The sequence below is a fragment of the Hemicordylus capensis genome, chromosome 6 (assembly GCF_027244095.1).
Source record: "Hemicordylus capensis ecotype Gifberg chromosome 6, rHemCap1.1.pri, whole genome shotgun sequence".
Classification (NCBI taxonomy): Eukaryota; Metazoa; Chordata; class Lepidosauria; order Squamata; family Cordylidae; genus Hemicordylus; species Hemicordylus capensis.
Genome location: NC_069662.1, coordinates 74,985,585 through 75,010,981, shown reverse-complemented (window position 1 = coordinate 75,010,981; position 25,397 = coordinate 74,985,585). Strand labels below are relative to the sequence as shown.

The window sequence follows — 25,397 nt, the reverse complement described above, 5'->3', positions numbered from 1 at the left end:
ATATTTGAAATATTTTTAATTAAAGAATCTACACTCAGAACACCTCAGAAACAACAAAACCCAGTACCCCATGGGCTAACAACCTATGGGGGTGGTTGGTACCCTCTGTGCACTACACCACCACTCACTCTGGGCCACCCCAGCACCCCACAAGTGGCTTTAAGGTTTTTCTCCATAGGGAAGAATGGAGGTTTCAGCAGCCCCATGACTGCACTTGGGGGGTGCTGGGGTGGCCCAGAGTGAGGGTGTCAACCACCACCATGGGTTGCTAACCCATGGGGTACTGGGTTTTGTTGTTTCTGAAGTGTTCTGAGTGTAGATTCTTTGGTAGCATATAAGATTTTCAATGACAAACCATGTATCCACTCTCATTTGCTAACCTTAAAGACACATAAACTTCAAAAATCACTTAAAAATCAGCACTTTGCCCAATTCCTTTCAAATAATTCTGATAGCTTCCTTGCTCACCTTGGGAACTACACCCACCACACTCCGCTCTAGGACACCCCTCCCCCCCGCCCGATGTGAAGCTATACATTTGCTGCAATCCTCATGATTCCCTATGAGGAATTCAAAAATACTTTAAAAATTCACCAATAATCGGAGGAGTGTCCAATTGCCTTGGAGTTCTGTGGGTGGTAGGCACCCGTGAGTGCCTACCACCCACCCCACTTTTGTGCCCTTAGTTGTTCCACAATAGGGGATAATGGGCTGGTTCTGGTCCCATTATACCCTATGAGAAAAATAATTAAAAATATTTCAAATATTCATTAAAAATTGTAGAAGTGTCCGATTGCTTAAATGGAGTTATTAGTTTGGTAGAAGGAACCAATAAGAAAACCAGGGACAGAGCTCTAATAGGATGGACAGGTTCAAAACACCCTGTGTCTAGGGGCTGCCGAGTAACCAGGAGGAGCTGCTGAGTTTCCCCCTCTCCCTGGCTGGGGCTCTCGCCACTGCCACCACAGGCCACTTGCTTGCCCGGCTCATAGGCCCATCCTCTTTCCATTGGCCTGGTTCCTTCCATCCCAGCTGATTGAAGGAGAGTGGGGCTGGGCACCGGGAAGCAGGAGGCAACAATGATGGTGGGGGTGCTAGCTGGGTGGGTGGCCAGCCAACTGGAGGGGGGAGGCAAATGTGTGGGGCATGAGTGGGGAGTGCACTGCTACCATATTCATTATGTGAACATGGGCAAACTCTTTCCTTGCTACACCCCTGAAGAAAATTTATATTCCACAGTACTACCACATAATTTGACACATTATCCTGAAAGATTTGGATTTTTTAACATAAAAATGTCAGCACATACAATCCAGCAGTAGTCAAGTATGGTCATCTTGAAGAGGGTGGCATTATAACCCAAAATGCAGTCAAAATTATCTCAAGGGGTATAGTAAGCAGCTTTTATTCAGGATAGATTCAAGGTGCTGGCCTTTAAAGCGCTGCACGGCTTGGAGCTGGGGTACCTGTTGGACCGCCCATATGAATCTGCCAGGGCCCTCTGTTTGGCATCTCAGGCCTTGCTCATGGCCCCGCCACTTACAGAGATCCAGTTGGCAGGGACTAGAGACAGGGCCTTTTCAGTTGTGGCCCCTCAGCTTTGGAAAGCTCTCCCTGAAGATCTTTGCCATGCTCCTTCCCTCAGGGTTTTTCAAACAAACACACATCTTTTTATAGAGCCTTTTGAATGATGTATCTGCTGCTTATACCTGGTAGATTCTTTAGTTTTTATGGTTCTCAGTTTTTAGATTTTTATTAATAACTTTAAAAAACTAACAACTTTTAATTTGAAACTTTTTTTAAAAAGTAATTTTAAATGCAGTTTTAGCCTTTTAACTTCTTAAACTTTATTAGTCTTTTATTTTACCCTGTATCTATTTTATTAATGTTGTCAGCTGCCCCAAGCAGTAGTGTATTGGGGTGAGAGGGAAATAAATATTTTAAATAAATAAATAAAATCTATTCAGCAAATCAATAGCACCATGCAGAATTCCATCCCATGGACACCACAGCCCAGAAAAACAGCAGCAGTGGCAGTAGCAACACATAGAGTAGCAGGAGGATTTTAATAGAGAAGTGCAAATTGATTTGAGCTCAAAACAGCCATTTTGAGTGTTCCAAGGGCACCCCCTCCCACACACACACAAAAAACCACCCTTAAAATAAAGGGTCTGTTTTGAGCTTGAAACAAAATCATCCCATTTTGAGCTTAAATCGTTTCAAGTGCTTTGAAACGATTTAAGCTCAAAATGGGATGATTTTCCTGCAGAGGTCTGGTCTATCTGCTTCATGCAGCAGTCTGCCTTGGAGGACTGGTCTACCCACCGACCCCAATTGGTAGACCAGCTCTCCCTGGTAAAATGGCACTCTAATCACTCGAAATGTTTGGCCGCTGTTTTAACAAATTGATTCAAGCATTTTGTATTTGTTTTGTGCTCAAAATGAAAAGCAAAATCCATTTTGTGCATACTTCTATATGTTAAGCAACACCTTTCTCTCCTGCCCCCGCATCTCTGTTGTGCTGCCAAAGAGCAGAGCTGGGAGCTGTGGCAGAGAATCACCAAAGTGGAGAAGTATCCCTGTAGAAATACAAAACATCTGGCTGTCAAGCACAAGTTCAGCAGTTTATTTGTTAGGGTGGGGTAGAGTATTTCCCTGGTTGGTTGCTACATCACTGCCAAAAGGATGGCATCAAATATTAAAATCACTTGATGGATGAGGATGAGATGTGTTAAGATGAGGATATAAGGCTCCTTGACTTTATTAGAGAGGTTTATTTGTTGCAAATTGACCCTCTTGTGAGGGGAGGCAGTTGGTGTATTATGGTTCAGGTGAGAGCTGGACTTGGATGCCCACAGATATTGGGGGCCCTACACTGAAAGGTTGTGTGAAGAAATGACCACTCCTCTCTCTCTCTCTCTCTCTCTCTCTCTCTCTCTCAAGGAAATATGTTTACTTCTTCCTTGCTTTGTAGTTTAACAATTTTTGGTTTACTGCTTCTGTTGTATTCATGTAAGCAAAGAGAACAGGAGCGTAGGGTCTATTGGACAAGGGGGGACAATTGTCCCTAGGTTCACAGGGCCTGGGGGGTCCCCAAGGCCCCTCAGTCAGTCCCCCTTGCCTGCTGGCCCTCTCTCCTACTAGCCCTCCTGTTCTAGCCAGGCAAGCTAAGCAGCCTGCAAGCTGCTGCAGTTCCTTCAGTCTCCGCCTGTCAGCTGTTTGGCAGGTGGGCGGGGCTTCCAGAGATACCTCCGTGCAGGCCTCACTAAAGCCTGAACTCTAGTGCAGCTGGCTGGCAGGCAGGCGGGCAGGCAGTGTGGTCAGCGATGGCTGCCCTCGCCCACCACAGCTCTGCCCAGCTTTTGACTCCTCAGGCTTAGTAATGGAGGTATGAAGTGATTTCCTTTTTGTGGGTATTCCCCCCTCCTTGGATATTTAGGGATTGGCTTGACATAGGGCTTTAATATAAGGGGGTGGTGGATGTAGGGCAGAATGAGAAGACTGAATATTTAATTCAGAGATTGAGGAATTTGCTGGTTATATAATTTTTTTAAAACCATCAAAAAAAAGTCCTATATGTGGCTTGTTACATGGCAGAATGTTTCAAAATTGTCTGGAACTGAAGTCCTCTTTTAGACCACCATTCCATCCCCATATGGAAGAATCTGCCTTTTGCCTTTATTTAAAAAAACCCCACTTTCTGCCCCAGGGTTCACCTGAAATGACTTGGCATAGGGCTTTGGTATTGAGCAGGTCAGGGTGGGAGGAATATGTATATTTAAATTGAAGTTGATTGAACAAATTGTTGGTTTTTAATATTTTTAAAAAAAAAAATCCGAAAAAAAAGTTATATAAGTGGCTTGTTTCATGACAGAAAATTACAAAGTCCTTTAGTTTTCAGTGAAATGTACTTCCAGCTAAATGTGGTTAGATTTGCTGCCCGCCCACTCAGAGGTTTCTGGGCATGGGGGAGGATGGTTGTTATATTTTTAGGTTGTCATTTTTTCTTATTAGTGTTTTATGTTTTTTAAACAGAATCTTAGTCTTGAAGGCTAGTGTGATGCAAAGGTAGAATCAAAATATTTTAAAGATATTTTAAATAAAATAAGATTGTATTTAAATCCCAATGTCCTATTTTTGATGAAATGAATCCTAAGACAGCTTGATTCATGAATAAATAGCTTTGCTCCACAGAAGTTCCTTTTTGAACCCATTGGATTAATTTTGTCAGTATTCCAGAAAATTCAGTTACACTGATACAAACCAATACATCCATCCATACATGGAACAGATCAGTCATGCCAAGCAGAGATATCTACAGGCTTAAAGTTACATGCAACAGACAAAACCAATCCATACATGATATATCAGTTTCAGCTGTTAGTGTCAGTGCATGAGATGGTCAAATTAAAGTTCCTCTTGATGGTAACCAGCAAGGATGCAATACAAGAAAAGACAAAAGAGAAGAGACAACGTTAGCCAAATTGGACTTGCCACATGGTGACTGGTTGATAGGAAGATCAGAGTGTCTGGAACTGAAATGTCAATAGGAATATAAGTCAAAGAAGAGAGTGCATAGAGATTTGAATGTCAAGATCCAAGATGAGTCTTAACTGTTTCTTCTGGAAGAAACCCTCTATAAATGTTTACATCTGTTTTAAAATATTGTAGTTAACTAATACAATTCACAGTTGAAGATTCTAATCTAAAATGTGGCCAAGGGACATCAGGTCTCCTTCTCTCTATTTATACTGCTAAACAGATCACTTTCAGCAGTATACTTTGCATGAGAAAGGATCACAGTTTGTAGGATATAATACTGAAATCCAAGCAGGGATGTTAAGAATGCTGTTGGGATGCCCTAGTGATTATTTAGGTGTGCCCTTGTATAGTTCTCATCTCAAGGCACTCTCTCAGGTACCCAATAACAGCCATCAAGTGGCAGTCACACTTGGGCTAAATTGTTCATTCAAGTCCTTTGGGGGTGGGACTGAGGGCTGGGACCAAATGTATTGTTCTGAACTCTTAAAAGGAAGGCTCCTGATGACTACAGTATTATTGTTACCTAGTAATTGGTTGGGCCTGGAACAGGTATGTGTCTTGGGTTGTCCAGAGATGGGGAGGCGGGAGATGACTCTGGAGCAGCTATGATGAAGATATGGTGCTGGTAGGTCAGTGGGCTGTTACAGGGGAAGGGAATTCAGAAATCTAATTGCTGTATCTCCTTCAAGCAGGCCTACCACTTCTTTGACCTTGAAGAACAGTACCGATTACCCACAGAACCTCACCTTATTACTCTGTAATGCCAGTCTTGTCCAAAATAAATCTGAAACCATCCATGACTTGATTATAGATAAAGGAGCCAACCTGGCATGAATTACAGAGACCTGGTCGAGAGAGGCTAGTGGTCCAGTTTGGTTCCTCCTTCTCCTGGTGGGTTACTCTGTGGAGATTCAGGTGAGAGGGTGTGGGCGAGGAGCTGGGGTGGTTGTGGTCTAAGGAATACTATCTCCCTTATTAGGATCCCTGTCAATTGGCCTATATTAAATGTGTGTAAGTAAGCTTAGGGACAAAGGATAGACTGGGACTTCTGTTGGTGTACCGATCACCCTGCTGCCCAACAGAGTTCCCTAACTGAGCTGACAGATCTGGTTGTGGAGCTGGCATTGGAGTTGCCCAGGTAGTTGATGTTGGAGGACTTCAATATTCATTTCAGGACCGGGTTGTCAGGAACAGCTCAGGAGTTCATAGTGGCCATGACAACTTTGGGCCTATCCCAATTGGTCTCTGGACTGACGCATGATGCTGGTCACATGCTCAATTTGGTCTTTTGGTGTTCTGTGGGTGGGGAATCCTGTCATCTCTCCATTGTCATGGATGGACCACCATCTGGTTAAGGTAGGACTTGCAACCACAACCCACCTCTGCAGGGGTGAAGGCCCTATTAAGTTGGTCTACCCGAGAAGGTTAGTGGATCCAATAGGATTCCAAGAAGCCTTTGAAGGGTTTTGAGTTGTCTCTGCTAGTGATTCTATTAATGTTTTGGTGCAAACATGGAATAATTAACTCACAAGAGTAGTAGACACATCACTCCTAAGCGTCCTCTCTAACCTGCTTCAAAATTAGCCCCATAATATTTGGAAGAACCACGGGAGCTGAAGCGCCGAGGTAGATGACTAGAATGCAACTGGAGGAAGACTCAGCGCAAATCCAACATAGCACACCACAGAGCACATTTGAAGATCTATGCTCTGCCAGTGCGGGTGGCAAAGAAGCAGTTCTTTTCTGCCCACATTGTTTCCTCAAATTCACATCCAGTGGAGGTGGCTACAATTGTGAGGCGGATAGTATATGCCCTCTCTTCCTTGAATTTGAACTTGGAACCATCAGTCACTAAGTGTGACTCTTCAATGACTTTTTTGTAGATAAAATCTCTCATATTCAGGCCAAACTGGATTCCACAGTGACTGTAGAGTCTACTGTGGAGGTGTCCAGCAACTCCTCTTATAAGATCAGATTGGATCACTTTCAGTTTGTGATTCCTGGAGATGTGGACAAATTGCTTCAGACTGTCCTACAACCCAGAGTTGTAGCTATAATTGAACAGATGGGTTCAAAGAACTCAGGGCCCCCAGCTCCTGAGGGCCCCCCAGCTCCACCTCTCTCTATTTTCTTATCTCCCTCACTCTGAGGGGCCGCTAGGGAGAGCGGCATAGGCCCCTCTCCCCTAGCTACGCCCTTGCTAAAACCTGTTCCCTTGACTCTAATTACAGACCCATTTCCAATCTTCCATGGTTGGGCAAGGTGACTGAGCAGATAGTGGCCTATCAGCTCCAGGCAGTTTGGGATGATACAGATTATCTCTAAACCCATTTCAAACCATCTTTTGAGCTGGCAATAGGGTTGAGACTGCCTTGGTTGGCCTGATGGATGATCTTCAACTGGCTATTGACAGAGGGAGTGTGAGTCTGTTGATCCTTTTGGTCTCTTGGCAGCTTTCGATACCATTAACCATGGTATCCTTCTGGGTCGCCTGAGGGAGGTGGGATTGGGTGGCACTATTTTACAATGGTTCCATTCTTACCTCTCTGGTAGATTCCAGATGGTGTCACTTAGAGATTACTGTTCTGCAAAGCCAGAGCTAAAATGTGGAGCTCCACACTGTCTCCAATGCTCTTTATCTACATGAAACTGCTGGGAGAGATCTTCAGATTTTGGTGCAGGGTGTTATCAATATGCTAATGACACCCAGATCTTTTCCCCATATCTAACTCTTCAGGAAATGGCATAACCTACCTAAATGCCTGCCTGGAGGTGGTGGATGAGCTGGATGAGGGATAACAAACTGAAGTTAAATGCAAATAAGACAGAGGTACTGACAGTGGGGGGGGGGGTCAAGTCTCGAGAGACTGTTTAGATCTGCCTGTTTTTGATGGGGTTACACTCCCCCTGAAAGATCAGGTGCGTAGCTTGGGAATGCTCCTGGATCCAAAACTCTGGTTTCTCAGGTTGAGGCAATGCCCAGGAGCGCTTTTTATCAGCTTCAGTTGATACATCAGCTATGCCCATTTCTGGAGGAAAATGACCTTAAAACAGTGGGGCACATGCTGGCAAGCTCTTGACTACTATAATGCACTGTACATGGGGCTGCCTTTGTACATAATCTGGAAACTACAATTGGTACAAAATGCAGCAGCCAGACTGATCTCTGGGACAACCCAAAGGGACCATATAACCCTAATTTTAAAAGAACTGCACTGGCTGCCAATATGTTAAAAAGTGAAATACAAAGCACTGGTTATTACCTATAAAGACCTGAATGGCTTGGGTCCAGGGTACATGAGAGCACTTTTTTTGTTATGAACCCTGTCACCTATTAAAATAATCTGGAGAGGTCTGGTTACAGTTGCCGCTGGCTTGTTTGGTGGCGACTTTGTACCGGGCCTACTCTATGGCTGACCCAGGGCTTTGAAATAGGCTACCTGTCAAAATAAGAGCATTTGCATCTCTGATTGCTTTTAGGAAGACACTCAAAACACACCTTTTTTCTCAGGCTTTCAACTGAAATTCATTTAAGATGGTTTAATTGTGTTTATCCCATGAAATTGTTAACTTTTTATTCTTTGAAATTATGTTTTTACTCTGTTTTATATTTGTTGTGTTTTAAATCCTGTACACACATATCAGGCGATATATAAATATGAGAAATAAAATAACGAAAAGTTAGTAAATCCACATCTAGACTTCATTTTCAGAAAAGAATGGGAACACTTTGTTACCAAAGAAGTTAATATTTAAGGAATGTGATTGAATTCTCATTATCTATCTTAGTTAAATGCTGGTTAAACAGAGTGGTTTCACTGAGATTGCCATGATATTCTGCGTTCCCACAATCAGCTCTGTGCGGCTCGCTGATCCTAATCAACCTTTTAATCAGGATCCTTTCTGATTGTGCACAGAAAACACAGCCTAAGTCGTAGACAGACTAATCTACTTTTAATAGTTCCATTAGATGGAAAATTTCAACAGGTGCAGCTTTTCCCATCTCACTGCCAGAGTGGTGAAAGATAACTTTAAAAAAATGCAACTATTGAAGGCATAACAATTCTAGTCTACTAGAAATGGCAATGAACATTTATGTACTTCTCAGTTTATCCACCAGCCTTCTTTAAGAACAAAGTTAACATCTCATTTCATATTGCCATGTGTTCCTAACAGGAGAAAAATGGCCTTTACTCCTCCCAGAAGGCAGCAAATAAATTTCCCACACAAAATGTATTAGAATGGCAAAGTACCCATACCAAAGCTCATATACACGGACTTAAGCTGTATTTGTGTACAAGTGAACCAGCTGCAACTGGTGGTGTGAATATACTTTTGTTAAAACAAGGTACTGCAGTCTATTTGATCAAAATTGATATTTTAAGGATTAACATTTCAGCAGTACAAAATACTTTCTGTTTTTATATAATCACATGAAGTATTAGTTTGCTTGTCATTGATAATCATCTTAAGCAGTTAAAAAAGTAATGAGCTGATTGACTGAGACTATGGGGTCCTTCAGACAATTAATCTAATGTTGGTTTGGTGAAAAACAAAGATCCTGCAGTGCGTGCACGCCCACAGAGTGTCATATGAACTAAGGATTTTCCGGTGATCTCTGCTCAGCAACGTGCCAACCTGACATGATGCCAAGACTGACAAGATGATTTCAAATCCCAAATTACAGTTCTAGGCTTCATGTTGGGTTGTTGCATTGCCAAGCCAAGATTGCCAAAGAATCTTGGTTCACACAACACTCTGCAGGAGCATGTGCAGGGCACAGAGGCGTAACTAGGGAAAACGGCGCCCAGGGCAAGCACTGAAATGTCGCCCCCCCCCACCGTGCCCCCCCGCCCCCCCCCAACATACTAAATTATACTTAGGTTTTTCCTCACAAGCGCCCGCCGCCGCTGCCAAGCCAGGCCACTGACTGGCCGCCAGGTGCCAGCAAAGCAATGCGGGGGGGGCGCAGGCAGCGCGGAAGGGACCGCTCGTGGGGAAGGGGGCACCGACGCGCTCCCTTGACTGCTGCAGCACTGCTGCACTGAGCAGGAAACATTTGTATTAACAAATTTTTTAAAAAAATTAAGAAATTTTTGGTCATGACGGCGCCCCCCATGTGACCAGAAAAGATGGCGCCCGGGGCACGTGCCCCCCCTGCCCCCCCTATAGTTACGCCTCTGGCAGGGCAGGAATCTCAATTTTTTGCCAAACCAACATCAGATTAATGATGTGAAGAGCTTCTATGAGTGATAGAAATTAACACAAAGAGACTGTTAAGAAGAAGACTAAGAAAGTAAGTAGAATATAAAGAGCGGATACATCAGCAAAATAAGTAAGGACAACAAGAACAAAGCTGTACAACTACTGTATACAATAGTACAGCATTCATTTAGTCTATGGGGGTTGAAAGCAGTACTTTACTTATGTGTGTGTAGTATAATACTTCATAATTAAACCATATTAAGATAAGGATTGCAGTCAGTGTTTTTAAAGCATCCCTACTTGGCCATCTTTCAGATATAATGGCTTGTATACAGAGAACTAAAGAGTTCCACTTTTTCGTCTTTACTTTCCAGCAGGCCCCTGCACCTGCCAAAAAGCAACTTCCATCCTCCATAATGGTGAGCGAAGTGGTGTGAGGTGATGCAGCTGTGGGGAGGGTGGAAATCAGAAGAAATTAGAAACCCATGTGGTACAAGCAGAAGTACTTTTCATTGATAGGATAAGTTTGTTAAAAGTCAGGGATTCTTCCTGTCGATTGTTTCTTGGTTAGGTTATTTTCACCAGGCACCAGTATCAAGGTTTCAAACAAAACTTTATTCATCAATTTCTAGCAATAAGCTCCTTCTGGTTGTGGCTGGTCCCTTTCTGGCAAATTCCTTCATCTTATATACTGAGCCATAAACACATTCCACACCTGCGCACTGCATACAAGCCAAAGCATTACCTTTAATGGTAAAGGTTCCAATTTTCTCCCAGGTGTGATATTCCTCATCCATACTTCTGAAGAGATCTGGCTTCCTCCCCACAGAGACATTCTTTCAAGTAGTGTCAAACAGTATCAGGCACGGAAAGCGCCATCTATCCTAGCTAGCAAAGTGCTATTCAAACTAATCATGCTTTCCCCTTTTTGCTGCTCAAGCAAATTGCAAATATATTCCAACAAGTTCCAATAATAATATTAGGGCTGTCACTTGATTAGTTAGTTGAATTTCCATCATATGAGTTTTAGTTGATCAATTAATTGAGTTGGCCTAAATTTGCATTGGAGAAAAAACTCTCATTCTAAAGAAAAAAAGACTTTATTTATAAACATGTGTTGCAGCAGGTATCATCATAGTAGAGGCATTCCCCCTGCTTTCATGCACAGGATAGACTCTTCTTTCAATACAGGGTAGAATCTTCTTCTTCAATCTTCTTTAAGATTGTGGCTGCTAACTAAAGTTTTTATAGGTACTTACATTACAAATAATCTTTAAAAAATCTGCTCCCTGATTAATTGAAGGCACCTTTTTGTTGATTAAAATGTTTTCAATGGATTCATCAGTTAATAGATTAACTGTTGCAGTCCCAATAGTACTACAAATACTATTGTTAAGCACTTGCATAGTGCTTTTGAATATTCAGAGTACTTCATGTGCATTATTTTGCTGTAATCCTTACAACTGTGAAATTCTTACAATCACCCATGTTGCAGATGAGAGAAGCTGAGGCTGACAAGAGAAGATTGCCTAAGACTACCTGGTTAATTCATGCCAAAGGTGAGATTTGAACCAGACTCCCTGATTTGGACCTCTGCCACTATGTTACACCAGTTCATATCCAACGTGATTTCAGGGGGAAACACATTAAGTTAGTAAAGAAAATATTTAATAAACTATACCTTTCTTCATTGTTCTCCATATGGTTAGGAAAGGCACCAAATCCCAGCAGCAACTTTACAGCATCAAGGTAACCATTGTTACATAGCCAATGTAAAGCCGTCCTTCCCTATAGCCAGCAGGGCAGACCCAGAAGTATAAAACATAACTATTTGCATTATAAAATTCCAGTATTAATATAAAAGTGATGTCTGTCTTTCAGGATTACAGTAAACACACAAATAATTTTATTTTAAATGTGTATTTCTGCTGTTAACATAGAAATGGAAAAAATTAATACACACTATTTTATTTATGGATGCTGCATTTAAAAAACCAGGCCAGGATTCTAATTTCCCACTGAAGTGAAAGTAAGGGTTGCTGTGGGGCAGGGGCATAGCTAGGGGAGAGGGGGCCCGTGTTTGCCCCTGTCCCTGACAGCCCCTCGCAGTGAGGGAGATAATGAAGAAAACAGAGAGGGGTGGAGCTGAGGGGCTCTCAGGAGCTGGGAGCTCCAGGTTGGATTAACCCATCCACTCAATTATAGCTACACTACTGCTGTGGGGGAAATGGGCAAAAAAGACTACTGAGTCATTCCATGTGAAACAACAAAATATGGCACATGGAGGTTGCATCATAGTACTGGATTCTGTTGAAATTTTGTGGACACATTATATTATATTATTATTATTTATTTGATTTCTATACCGCCCTTCAAAAAATGGCTCAGGGTGATTTACACAGATAAATAATAAATAAATAAGATGGATCCCTGTTCCCAAAGGGCTCACAATCTAAAAAGAAACATGATAGACACCAGCAACAGTCACTAGAGGTACTGTGCTGGGGGTCGATAGGGCCAGTTACTCTCCCCTTGCTAAATAAAGAGAATCACCACGTTAAAAGGTGCCTCTTTACCAAGTTAGCAGATATCTTTACCAAGTTTAAACTTTACCAAGTTTTCAGATATGAAACATATCTATACTTTTAAAACAATCTCTCTGGAGGCTGGGCTATCCTATCTCTCACCAAAAGATGAAAATATGACTTTTTCTCTAAAATGTGTGCTCTTTCATTTTGCGATGATATGTACACAACAACAGGTTGCTTACCTGTAACTTTGGTTCTTCTAGTGGTCATCTGTACTCTTACAGGATTGGGCTTTGTGCCTGCGCAGAGACTTCATTGGAGTCTTTCCAAGATGAAGATTCTCTCTCTTGAAATGGGTGGGAGCCCCCCCCCCCTCCAATGGTATGTGTATGTGTGCCAAGTCCCCTCCTCAGTCACTGAGTCTGTCGACCTAGAAGACTAAGAGGGGAGGTTGGGTGAGCATGTAAGAGCACAGATGACCACTAGAAGAACCAAAGTTACAGGTAAGCAACCTGTTGTTCTTTGATGTGGTCTCTGTGCTCAACACGATTGGACACATAGCAAGCTGCACCCTGTGCCAATCTTACCTGTTGGTGGGATATCATGTGAAGAGTGATTGTAGGACTCTAGTCCCAAAAGCAGCATCTTGATGGGACCGAACGTCCAAGGTATAATGTTGCGTAAACAAATGCGGGGACACCCATGTCGCAGCCTGGTAGAGAACATCTATTGAAACCGCCCTGTTAAAAGTAGCAGAGGCTACCATCGCTCTGGTGAAATGTGCCTTCAGCGGGGCAGGAATTTGTTTCTTTGCAAATTAAGCATAATGTAATGTTACGGACCACCCAATGAGAAATAATCTGTGGAGAGGCCTGTCTGCCTCTATTCAGGCCTGCCTCTATTTGAGCTCTACGTTTGCTGACCCATCTAGTGGAGGACCACCTCATCTTTGTAGAAAATAAGGTAAGGAGGTGATGCTGATTAAGCGGCCACCTTGCAGGAAAGAAGGTTGTGAGAGACAGGCTAGGGGTTCGAATGGAGGGCCCATAAGGCAGGTGAGTACAAGGGAGAGATCCCATAATGGGTCCATGATGGGAGCATCTGGGTATAGATGGGACAGTCCCTTCAAAAAATGTTTAACTGTAGAGTCCCTGACACAAGACCTGGAGTGGGCAACAATGGCAGCCAGGTGGAATCTAAGGGAGGACATCTTCAAGAGACTCCTTTGGAGAGAGATGATAAGCACATACATGTTGAGTGGAATAAGCCTCTGGAAAGGAGCCCTTAGAAGAAAAGAACTTAAGGAAATAGGTCCATTTGTGCTGATAAGATTTTTTTGTTGCAGGTTTTCGGACAAACTGGAGATCCCATGGAAAGGGGGTTTGATCCAGCACACGGTGAGGTGAAGGTGAAGGACTTTGGGGTGGAGCAGCTGGCTGGACTGCTGAGAAAGAAGGTGAGGAAGCAGAGGGAGGAGGCTGTATCTGCCGGTGAAGAGGTACAGGAGGTGAGGGAACCAGAGCCTCCTGGGCCACCAGGGAGTTATTAGGATGCATTCTGGCTGATCCTGTAGGAGCTTTAGCAGGATCCTGGAGGAAACAGGTATGCTGAGAATCCTGTCCATGACATCACAAAGGGAGTGAAGGCCAATCCCTCCCCTGGAGCAATACAGGTGACATTGGGCATTTAGGTAGGATGCAAACAGGTCTACTTCCAGGTGAAACCAGTGGCAGAAGAGAGAGTGGAGAGTCTGGCAGTCCATCTGCCACTTGCAATAGGTGACACTTGCTCTGCTGAGTGCTGGCCTGTATATTGGGCTCTCCCTGAATATGAACTGCTCTAGGAGTGATGGAGTGACAGACACACCAGTGCCAGAGTTCTAGAAAAAGCTGAAGAAGAGAAGTGGAGGTTGTGCTTTCCTGTCTGTTGAGGCAGGCCTTTGCTGTAGTGTCGTCTGTATGAATAATGACTGTAGAGTGGACTAGGAGGGGAAGAAATCCCCTTAAGGCCTTGAAAATAGCTAAGAGTTCTAGGAAGTTGATATGTTGGGAGGCTTCTGACGTTGTCCAGAGGCCTTGGAGGTAGAGGTCGTCCATGTGTGCTCCTCAGCCTATCTCCGATGCATCTGTGGTAAGAGTGAAGTGAGACAGCTGGGGATGGAATGGAGATCCCATGCTGAGATTGTGGGGGTTCCATTACCAGAGAAGAGATTGTCGTAAATGTAGAGGTATTCATAGCAAATGGGACTGGCATCCCACTGTGGATGGAAACCACACAGAAACCAATGTTGAAGAATTCAGGATCTGAGACACGCTTGTGGAAGAATATGAGTGGTGGAGGCCATATAAACCAGACGCTGTTGGATCAATTGAGCTCTGTGACAACACTGGGAAGCTACCCGTGTTTTTAGGGAGAGAATGGCCTGGATCCTGAGATTGAGGAAGTAGAGTTTGGCATGAAAGGAGCTGAAGACAAAGCCTAGGAGCTCTATGCATCTTGTAGACATGAGTTTGGATTTTGTGTAGTTGATTTGGAGGCCTAGATTGTTTAAGAGGTCGATGGTGGCTTTGAGTGACTGCAGGAGATTGTGAGGGGTATCTGTGATGAGAAGCTAATCATCTAAATATGGGAAAAGTTGGATGCCCTGTTGCTGCAGGAAAGCTACCATGGGAGTCATATGTTTTGTGAAAATGCGTAGCCCTGAGGTGAGGCCAAAAGGGAGAAACTTGAATTGGTAGGTCTTTCCCTTCGCCGTAAAGCGGAGATAGCACTGGTGTTGGGGGCAGATGGTGAGGTCGTAATATGTGTCCTTGAGGTCCAAGGAAACAAACCATGCAACCCTCTGTAAGAGGGCAAGGATGGTGGGAATGGTGACCATTCTGAAGCGTATGTAGGTGATGCAGCGTTTGAGTTCTCGAAGGTCTAGGATAGGATGGAGTCCTCTGTCAGGTTTCAGGACAGTGAAACAGGTGGAGTGGAAATCCTGAGAAGATGGGTTAAGCACAGATGAACTGCTTGTTTTGCATGTTTGTCAAGACATTATTTCTGACAGCAGTGTGGGGGAGGTGCTGTAGGCACCGGCAGGTTGAACGGGGATGTAGAAGAAAATTCCAGCCTTATGATTGTGAGGACCTTATGATCCTTATGATTGTGAGGACCCACAAATCTAATTTAATGTTCTCCCAAGTGGGGAGAAAGGGGGATAAGCGGGTTCCTAGTTGGCGCTGGAATAGGGTGTCACTTTCTCTTTGGAAAGGCCGAAGCTGGTCTGGACTTTGGAGTAGCCTGGCGCTGGTGCTGTGTGGAGAGGGAAGGGCGCCTTCCATAGGACTGATATCGTGGGAAACAGAAGGAGCAGTCGCTTTGATGGTAGTGAGTGGAAGTCCGTTGTGGTGGAGCATGGTTCCATCTGTTAGACCTGTAAGGTCTTGTTGAGGAAGGTTGGTGGTTCATAGAATGAGTGGTGTTACAAAGGTGTTGGATCTTTTGGAGAGTTTATCTGTCTTTTCTCAAAAAAGGGCTTCTCCCTCAAATGGCAGGACTTCTATGCGAGTGAGGGCATCATACACCAGCCCGGAGGAGCGCAACCAAGCATGTCTGCAGTTGGTGATGGAAGTGGCCATAACCTTAGATGCACATTCAGTAGAGTGCCAGATGGCATTGAGCTCCTGATTGGCAAGTTGGGATGCTTCCCTTAGGAACAATTAATGGTCTTCTCTTATTAGGAGGAAGATGGTTCAAGAGGTAGAGGAGATGGTTTTTGCCAACATGATCTATGATGTCCAGCAGTGCTGCGTTCAAAGGAAGTGACACTGGGGCACGCATGTCAGCTTCAATCAGGCTAAATAGAGGGTCAGGGTCTGACTTGTTTTGCTGAGAGAGCTGAACACCTAATGACATGGCCATGTGCAAAATATGATCTACGTACAGCTTGTAGTCCTCCGAGGGTGAGCCTGGTTTCTGAACTCAAAGTAGATCCTGTGGGGATGAGCCTAGTGAGGCCAGGTCTGAATGAGAGGACTGAGTGTCCAGGTCTTCATACTCTGTTTCAGTGTCAGAGGAGTCCTCACCACTGTGAACTGGCTATTGCTGATCATCCTGTGGATGTTCCTCCTCACTGTGTGCTAAGATGGTCTTTTTGTGTAGTGGGTTCTTCTGAGTAGAAGGTTCCTGAGGAACTTTAGGTTGGACAAGATAAGTTGTTTTTAGAAGTGGAGGAGGAAGCTTTTGGGAATCAGTCTTCTGCTTGTGTATGGTCTGTCTAGCAGAGGAAGATGAAGGCATCTCTCTGTCTGGCCGATGGGACAGCCTGGAGGCGGTGCACTGTAGGGATTGAGAACGGTCTCTCGGGGCCTCCCTGTAATCCCACTGGTCCAGCTGGGATTGACGCTAAGGATGGTTTCTAGTGGGGGGTTGCCAAGTAGTATCGTAAAGGTCTCAACGTCTCTGGCAGTAAGAGGATTCTGTAGGCTGAAGAGCAATATAATGGTTTGTGGTCCCAATTAGAATAATATTGATCAATACAAGAAGGTTGGCTGTGGCTGGAATCATGGAAGCCAGAGGGCCCTGCATGGCTCGGGTCTCTACTGGTTGGGTCCGGATAGAGGGTTTCAAATTCGGCTTGAAAGTCCTCCTCCTCTAGATCAAACCCTTGTTCATATTGAGGATCCTCCTGGCGAGCCTCTGGGTCCGAGGTGTTCTTGGGTTCGTAGGCAAAATCCTCTGGGTCCTCAGTATCGAGGGCCTCATTGGGATTGAGGCAATCCTTGTAGTATCTTCCCCTAGGTAAGGTTGTTAGGCACACTCACAACCAGTCACTCTTTTGGCCTGACCTTGGGCCTGAAGGAGCAGGAGACAAAGTAGGTTTAGAAGTCTTCTTTATTCAGACAAGACTGCAACAAACTGGGCAGCTTGCACTTAGAATACAGAAAGTTAAGCCACACCCAACCAAACACAACCTAATCTTAAAGATACAGGACATATAAACTACAGTCCTCAATCTCTTCCTGTTTGGGATCGAGCAACTGGTGCTTGGGACCAATGATGGGGTTGTGCTGGTGTTGCCCTGTTTCGGCTTGCAGGGCAATTTTGCATTTCTTTTTAGGTTTAGAAAAGGCCTCCATAAGAAGAGGTTTTCATTTAGGAGGCTGACTTTCCTCCAAAGCCTGCTGCAGCTTCTTCTTTTTCATTTTCTTAATGAGACTAGCAGCCACAGTTGAACTTGAAGGATTGGAGGAGGATGGTACCGAGCCAGTAGTAGATGGAGTTGTAGTCACTGAAACCAAGGAGGCCATTTTAGGAGCTGACTATGGCTCTGGGGCCTGTTTGGGGGCAGTTGCAGTCATGTCGGCCAAGGTGGTGGCAGACATAGAGGTCTGCAAGCTCATGTCAGGCAGGGAAGTACTGGCTGCCACCTGCAGTGAGGAAGGTTTTGCCGCTGCCTGGGATGATTTTAGGGCCTGTTCCCAGAGCCAAGATCAGAAGTGGGAAGCCCAATTTCCCCCAGCCTGTTTTGTAAAGCTAGCACAATGAGCGCAGGAGTCCACTTTGTGTGCCTCATTAAGGCAAAAAGAGTAGCAACTGTGTTGTCGGTGAAGCGGGGTTTGGCCCTGCACCAGACACAAAGCTTAAAGGTGACCTTGCTGGCCATAAAAGGCGTGAAAGCCTCAAATGCTGTGCCCTGGAGGAGCAATGGGGTGGGTGGGTAAAGGGAAGGAATAAAAAGCAAAAAAGGAAAAGTGAAAACAACTGAACTAAAAATTAAGTAGAAAGAGCAAACAAGAGAGAGTAAAGGATTTATCTTTTTAAGCAGCTTGGAGCCAGGGGCATAGCTATAATTGAGTGAAAGGGTTCAAAGAACACGGGCCTCCAGCTCCTAAGGGCCCTCCAGCTCCATCTCTCCCTATTTTCTTCATTATCTCCCTCACTCTGGGGGGCCGCCAGAGAGAGGGATGAACACGGGTCTCCTCTTCCCTAGCTACGCTCCTGCTTGGAGCAACTCACAGAGGTGTCAATCTGTCAAGGGGACTCGGCACACATGTGCATACCATTGGAGGGGCTACTACCCATTTAAAGAGAGAAAATCTTCAGCTTGGAAAGACTCCGACAAGGTGTCCGACCTCTGCACAGGTGCAAAGCCCAATCATGTTGAGCACAGAGACCACAACCAAGAACCTACAACAACAAATATTAAGGACTTACTTTAAAGCTCAGGATCTATTTGAACAATGTAGAATGCCACATGCCAGAATTTCCAGAAATACAGCAGCAACTGACAGCTAAACATTTATTTGGGGGTGGAAATCTAAATATTCAGGAATTTCCTCATGCATTATCTTCTGTGTAAAAATGGATCTGGGAATCACTTTGGTGATGTTGGTTAACCTATTAGTGATCAGTTCACACAACACATTTCATTACAATGTCTTTATGAATACAAGATGTTTGAAAAAGAATCAATGGCACTGAGCCAGTTCAGACGTCATACAGTAACTTGGTATTATTCAGACTCTGCAGAGTGTTCCTAAGTCTTGGGCACATGCAATCTCCCCTCCCATCCCTGTGCAAGCATCCACTTCTTATCTAGGTTAGAATAAGCAGAGACTGGTTGTGATGTCCAAACCGATTAGTCTAGGTTATTCTAGTCTACTTGCTTCAAATATTATTAACACATTTCTATACCGCCCCATATAAGCTGAGATCTGTAACTTACCTCAAACCTTAGGTTCAGATCTCGGCATATTTGAAGCAAGTAAGCTAGAATAAACTGAGATTGGTTGGTTTGGATGCCATCACCAATCACGTCTTATTTAACCCAGGCAGAAAGTGGACACTTGAGCAGGGATGGGAAGTGGACACTTGAACAGAGATGGGAAGCTCCCACATTGTGTGGAGCCTAGCTTTAATCAAGGTTCCACATGACATCTGAACCAAATCACTGTGTCATGGGCACAAAGTACCTCAGGTAGAACTGAATTTATGCCTGATCTGATAATATTAAAAGACACACAGTAAAGAAACACATACCTCTTTATCTTGAATATTTGGATCTGCATTGTTTTCCAGTAGCACCATCATACAATTAATGTAGCCCCCATAGGCAGCACACTGTAGTGGAGTTCTGCCTGCATAATCCTGTACATTGGGATTGATTTTATTTTCTATCAATATTTGGCAAACATCAGGGTTTCCTCCCAGAGCTGCCCAGTGTAAGGGAGAGTGGCCATCTTGGTCAACCAAATCAACTCTTGCTCCCCCTGTAACAGCAATAAAAACACATGCTGTATGGCAAAGTGAAAGTCCATTTGGATTTAAAAACAAGTCTAAACTACTGCAAAATGAAATGCTCAGAATATTAACGGAAGTTTTCAAAATGTCCAACATATGCACGCGCACGCACACACACACACACCCTTACAGATTCAGTAATAGCTGTTTCAGTTAACCACTAACTGCCTCTCAACTCATGTTTATCAGTATCTTATCAGACATACACACCACACTGCAGGTAATAATCTGAAGGGTTATTTTATGTCACAATCTGTAGGAGCACAGCTCTTCTGAGAATTTTTGTCAGTATTGGGCAAATCTCTCTGTTTTCTGCTAGAGGCATGACAATTATGCAACTTATGCAACTTTTAAAATATCCTTTAAAATGTATGCAGGGATTTATTCATGAGTAGGACCATTCAAATTCACTTCAAAATTAGTTTAAAGCAAAATTTAGTGGAAACTATTTTTCTGCCATTATCATTCAATGTAACAAATACACCATTCTCTCCATGCAGACTTGGGATTGTCTTTTTTCTCAATCTGTCATTACTGTTCATTTCAAAAGCTGAAGACAGCAACATTTCCATGAAAAAGTTTATGAATTTGCCATAGCTGACCTTTAATGAGCGTCTGTATCACTTCTTTATGTCCCATCTCACAGGCACGGAAAAGGGGAGTGTGCTTCATTACGTCAGTAGCATCCACCTGAGCGTCATGTTTTAGCAGCAATTGCACAGTGCTGACATGGCCAGAAAGGGCAGCTGCATGTAATGCTGAAAGATTACAAAAAGGACACAAAGAAATCAGAAGAGAGGAATCAGAACAGCAAACAGAGCAAAAGTTAAACCTCCTCTGTAAGATGGGGGCCTCACGCTTTTGAACAGTTATGAATATCCCAAAGAACGTGGTCTTCGGCTACATCAAACCTTACTACTACTATGAATATTTATATACTACTTTCCAACAAAAATTCTCAAAGCGCCTAGGGAAAAAAAAAAGATAGATAGATAGATAGATAAGGTTTCCTGTCCCAAAAAGGCTCACAATTTAAAAAGAAAAAGAAACATAAGGTAAACATCAACAAGCACCACAGGAGGGATGCTGTGTCGGGACTAGATAAGGGCACTTGCTCTTCTGCTGGAGGTTTTACAGACAGGGCTTGTCCCCTCAATCCACTCTTGATTGGAGTGTGCCAATCACATATTCGCTGGATTTAACCCGACCTCTCTGCGGGCTATCAGGGACCAGGACAGACAGGGCTTTGTTCTTCCCCGAAGGGAGGCTGCGAATTCTAGCTTAGCCTAAGGTATGTCCAACTTAAAATAATCCTCTGTTTTCAGTGGCTTTGGGAAAAAACCCTCGATGTTTCTGCTAAGCTCTGCTGCTTGTCTTTGATGTGAGTAGGGGAGCAGCCGAGGGCTATGCGAATGCTCCACCTAATCCCTCGGATTAAATTGTCTAGAATCTGCTGCGAAGTAGATCCGCTCCTCGGATACCCCACAGCATAAAGCCCTGTCTGTAAAACCTCCTGCTGAATATAACAGTCACCACTTTAAAAGGTGCCTCTTTGCCCAGTTAGCAGGGCTAGTTCATGTCAGTTCATTTTACTTCATGATGTTCAGAGATCAGCTTTTATAGGAGCACGCAGTGTCATTTACTTTATTGTGGATTTTCTAAGGTTCTTTTTAATGGTTTACATTGCCTCTGGTGCCTTTGTGCAGAAAGGGAGTTGACAAATCGTATAAATAATAAAACAAAGTCCATGGCTGAGATATAAGCACTGATTTCAAACTTTTCTTCTTCTAAGCAACTTTTACTCTTGACTAACTGTTCTGCCCCTCTGCAGCTCCAACAGTTATAATCAGCCCCAGTAGAAACTCCTCCTTACACAGATCAGGCCATGCCTGCCAGGCAGTCCTAGAGCACCATTGTGCAGGAAGAAGCAACATTGGTGTAGGGAACTTATCTTGTACCCACTGATTTTGCTTCTTTCAACATTCAAAATATATATTGCAGCAGCAGTAGTGCAGATTCTTCACTGGGTTTATACATTTAACTTAAAGGATGCATGCAGATCGTGAACTCTTAATGCCATTCTAGATAAAGTGTACTGATACAATACAATAAGAGTCAAAACACACATAAATCTAAATGAATCATTTGTGCTTCCATCTTTGTTTTGTTTTTTAACTTAAAACAACAGCTACATAGTGCACAATGTGGCACTTGCAGAAGAGATTGTTAACCCATTTCCCCCTCTCACCATGGCCCCAATGAAAACCCCACCCCTGCTGCTATTAACCTCAGCGGCAGGGGGGAGCTCCCTAATGAAGATTGAGAAGAGTGCTATCTCCAGCTGGATGGAACTTGGCACCATGGTTGAATCCTATAAGATACTATTTTTATGCATTACACTTCTACTACTACGAATATTTATAAACCACTTTTCAACCAAAAGTTCCCTAAGCGGTTTAAATGCAGAAATAACTTATGAGGCACAAATCAGTAAACTACTCCACTAGTTGACATGCAAAATGTTTGCAATGATACACACAAAATAAAGGAGCTGCAATGTCAGCATGGCCTAGTTATTCCACCTCCATCATTCATTCTGACGCAGGCATCTTGTTTCCAAGTCTCTGTTCAATATGTTCTCGTAAGCCACATTTTCTTGACGGGAGTCACAGTGACTGAAGAGATTCTTCAGCCAGCTGGTTACAATAGAGCTTTTGTTCCACCAACAGTTAGATCCCTCTCCATTGTACAGAGTCAGTGACGGCAAAGCTATAAAGCTGCCCCTGTAATGCTCCTACGACACTGATCTCTGAGAAGAGTGAAATTCTTTTTGCTTGGTATCATTTTGCTAAACAATAACAAATTGCTTGTGGTTCTATTAAAACTTGAGTTGAATGGAGATTGTGCCTCTAGAAGCAAATGCAAGAAACTACAAAAATGCAAGGAAGAGCTAGGTTCAACTCAGCAAGTTCCATAGCAACGGTATCCCACCCCCATGCGGTTGCATATTATGTAATATAAGACTGATTTTTCAAAACTTAAAAGGACCAATCTAGACATGACAGCAGCAGTTCTATATGCTTAAACATGGAACTGCTCCATCACATGGAAAAGGGTGGCGTGGGGTCCAATGTTAAAAGCAAAAATGGAGCAAAGGATTGGAGTATACAGTTCTCTCCTCACTTGTAGCTTGGTTCCCTGCAGCCCTTTGTCTCCAAGCACTTTTCTCTCCACTTAGGTCATTTCCAATATCAAAACTCAGTTGAGGAGAAAAACATGTGGGGAGAGAAGCTTCAGGAAGGGAAGCAGTGGGAGCAGAGCAGGGGTGGAGCCACCATTGAACAAACGAGCTCAAAGAACCCAGGCCACCACCCCTCAGGGGCCTCGCTTCATGCCCCAGACATGCCCCCCGTGTCTGACGGGTGTGTAATTTAGCTCCCAAACGGGGCTGCGCGGCCCCATTTGGGAGCTATACCACACTCCCGCGTCTTATGTCAGATGCAGGAGGCAGGGCTATGGGGGCTGTGGTGGCGGCAGAACCTGGGCTGCCGCTGGCCTCCCTCTGCGCCTGGTGCAGAGGGAGCGCTCTGCATTTCTTATGGCCTCATGTCCCTTTTACTTTTAAAACTGGACACAGCTGTCCTTCTACAGAGCTGTCACGATGTCTCGTTTGATTCACAGTAACATCTGAAACTTCGAGGAAGGCAAACATACATCAGCATTGAAAGAGGTCCTTTAGTTGCACCCAGTGATGTTTTTAATTGGTTTTGAACAGCCATTACTCCCACTCCCTACAACAAACTACTTTTGAAACTCCTCCCAGTTTTAAAAGTGATTTACTACATAGTGGGAAGGGGGGCAGGAAAGGAGGAGAAAATTGCTGCTTACATATTAAACATTCCCTTGAGTATGTGGAATTCTGTGGATTCTGGACAACATTTCTATTTTTGTTGAGAGGTGGGGTTCAGCCACTAAATACAGTAACTACCTTAATCCATAACTGATGCTGGTTTTGTTATTGATACTAATCCTGTAGCACCAAAGAAGTGTGCCAAAAAAACCATAGGAGATAACACTAGACTGTGTAACGTTTTGCATGTTTGAGTTCTAAACTGTGTTGCTTCTATTTTTTGTCAATTTTTATCACTGATGTATCCTGATAAGCTCTAGAGCGTACTTGAATGCAGCACTGTTTAACCAATTTTCATAGCCTCTACCTATTCATATTTCACTTGAGAGAATGAGATCAAAATACCAACAACATCAAGTTTACCTTTAAGCAATGGTCCTTTATATTAAAAGTGCTACGACTATATTTAAGCTGCATATCCAGACCTTCACTATGTCAAGCAATTATAGCCCTTCTGTTTTTAACAGTGAAAGGTATAGCTGTATGCCATGCCTGCTTACTAAATGCTTTCTTTCTCATTCTCCACCACTTTTGCAATTGATATTCCTTATTTATCCTCCCACTGTGAATTTTTTGGCCATGACTCAAGGAGCTATTTTAGCTGTGTCCAAGGGCTTGCCAAACCTAGTGGGATTAAAAAACACAAAACAACTTTCCAATTCCCACCTGTTCCCATGCAATATCCAAAAGCACTGGACTGCTTTTGCAGTTCCTTGGGGATCCCCCCCACCTTTTGCATGGTTATGTTGTGCAGCTTAGAGGGAACTGCTGCTCAAGAAATACATAGCCAAAGCCTCTCTTGGCTGTACTAAAAAAAGGGCTGCATTGTTTTAAACCCTGAAATAAAGCTGCCTCAGTTGTTCTTGTTTCTGAATAACCATACAATGTATTCACTTTGCTCATGAGGGAGAAATCCATGTACAATGCTCCTCTCTCAGCAGTTTAGAAAATGTGGATGTGTGTTTATAACACTGGTGTTCCTAGGCACTTTATTGTGGATACTGCCTTACCTGTGCCACCATATTTGTCTGCCATGTTGATGTCAATGTCCAATTTTAAATTCAGCATTGTCCGAATGACATCGTTGCTGCCTTTCCCAGCAGCCCACATAAAAGATGTTCTTCCCTCAAGATCTGAGTCATCTTTCACAGACGGATGCTTCAGAAATGCTTCCACTGTTTCCTAGAGCACAAATCTTCATTGAGTAAGAATGGTATTATAATGAATATAAAACATGACTCTAGAATTCACAGAACAAACCATGGCAAAGAATCTTTGCTTAAGCAAGGAAGCCTCATTCTTCCTTTTAATGAAATATAAAATTGTGTCTCAGAACAGCTAGAAATATTGTCATTCATAGATCACCAGGGGAGTCATGGACATTATTTGAATATATTAGGTTTCAAAAATAAATTATTGGTTCATATTCCAAGTAAAGTTTTAAAAAAATAGTTGTGGAATTCAGTCTAGATGACTCTCTTTCATTTTTGAAACTATCTAAAGCCTATAAAGTAAAAACAACTTCAAAAAGAACATGTGTCTGTGACTGCAATTTACTGCTTAGAAATGAATGAATGAATGAATGAATGAATGAATGAATGAATGAATTAAGAGCTTTCATATACCACCCAATACACAGATTCAGGGTGGTGTACAAACAAGAACAGAATCCGAGATATAAGGGGAGGGGGAGATAAAACAGAATAAAAATAAAAATAAATAAAGGGCAAACATCTGGTGGAAAAGAAATGTCTTCAATAAGATTTTGAAGGCTGAAAGGAAGGAGGCAGACCGAATCTGGGGCGGCGGAGAGAGAGAATTCCAAAGTGAAGGGGCATCAACAGAGAAAGCCCTTCCACAGGCCCTAGTACAATGGGCCTCTCTGAGACCAGGGACTGAAAGAAAAGCAACCTGAGAAGATCTCA

General features: G+C 43.4%; 1 protein-coding gene across 16 annotated transcripts in view; it reads right to left on the bottom strand.

Moving 5' to 3' along the window:
* INVS (inversin) overlaps positions 1-25,397 on the bottom strand; it is a 210,454-nt gene that overhangs the window by 67,766 nt on the left and 117,291 nt on the right. For 15 of the 16 annotated variants that reach the window (XM_053262830.1, XM_053262833.1, XM_053262831.1 and 12 more), the window contains 4 exons: positions 24,483-24,654; positions 20,165-20,320; positions 19,302-19,531; positions 11,429-11,535 (listed from right to left, as the gene is read on the bottom strand). In XM_053262830.1, coding sequence (XP_053118805.1) covers positions 11,429-11,535; positions 19,302-19,531; positions 20,165-20,320; positions 24,483-24,654 — 665 coding nt within the window. The remainder of the gene's footprint in view (positions 1-11,428; positions 11,536-19,301; positions 19,532-20,164; positions 20,321-24,482; positions 24,655-25,397) is intronic. The other variant, XM_053262835.1, reaches the window with a different exon arrangement.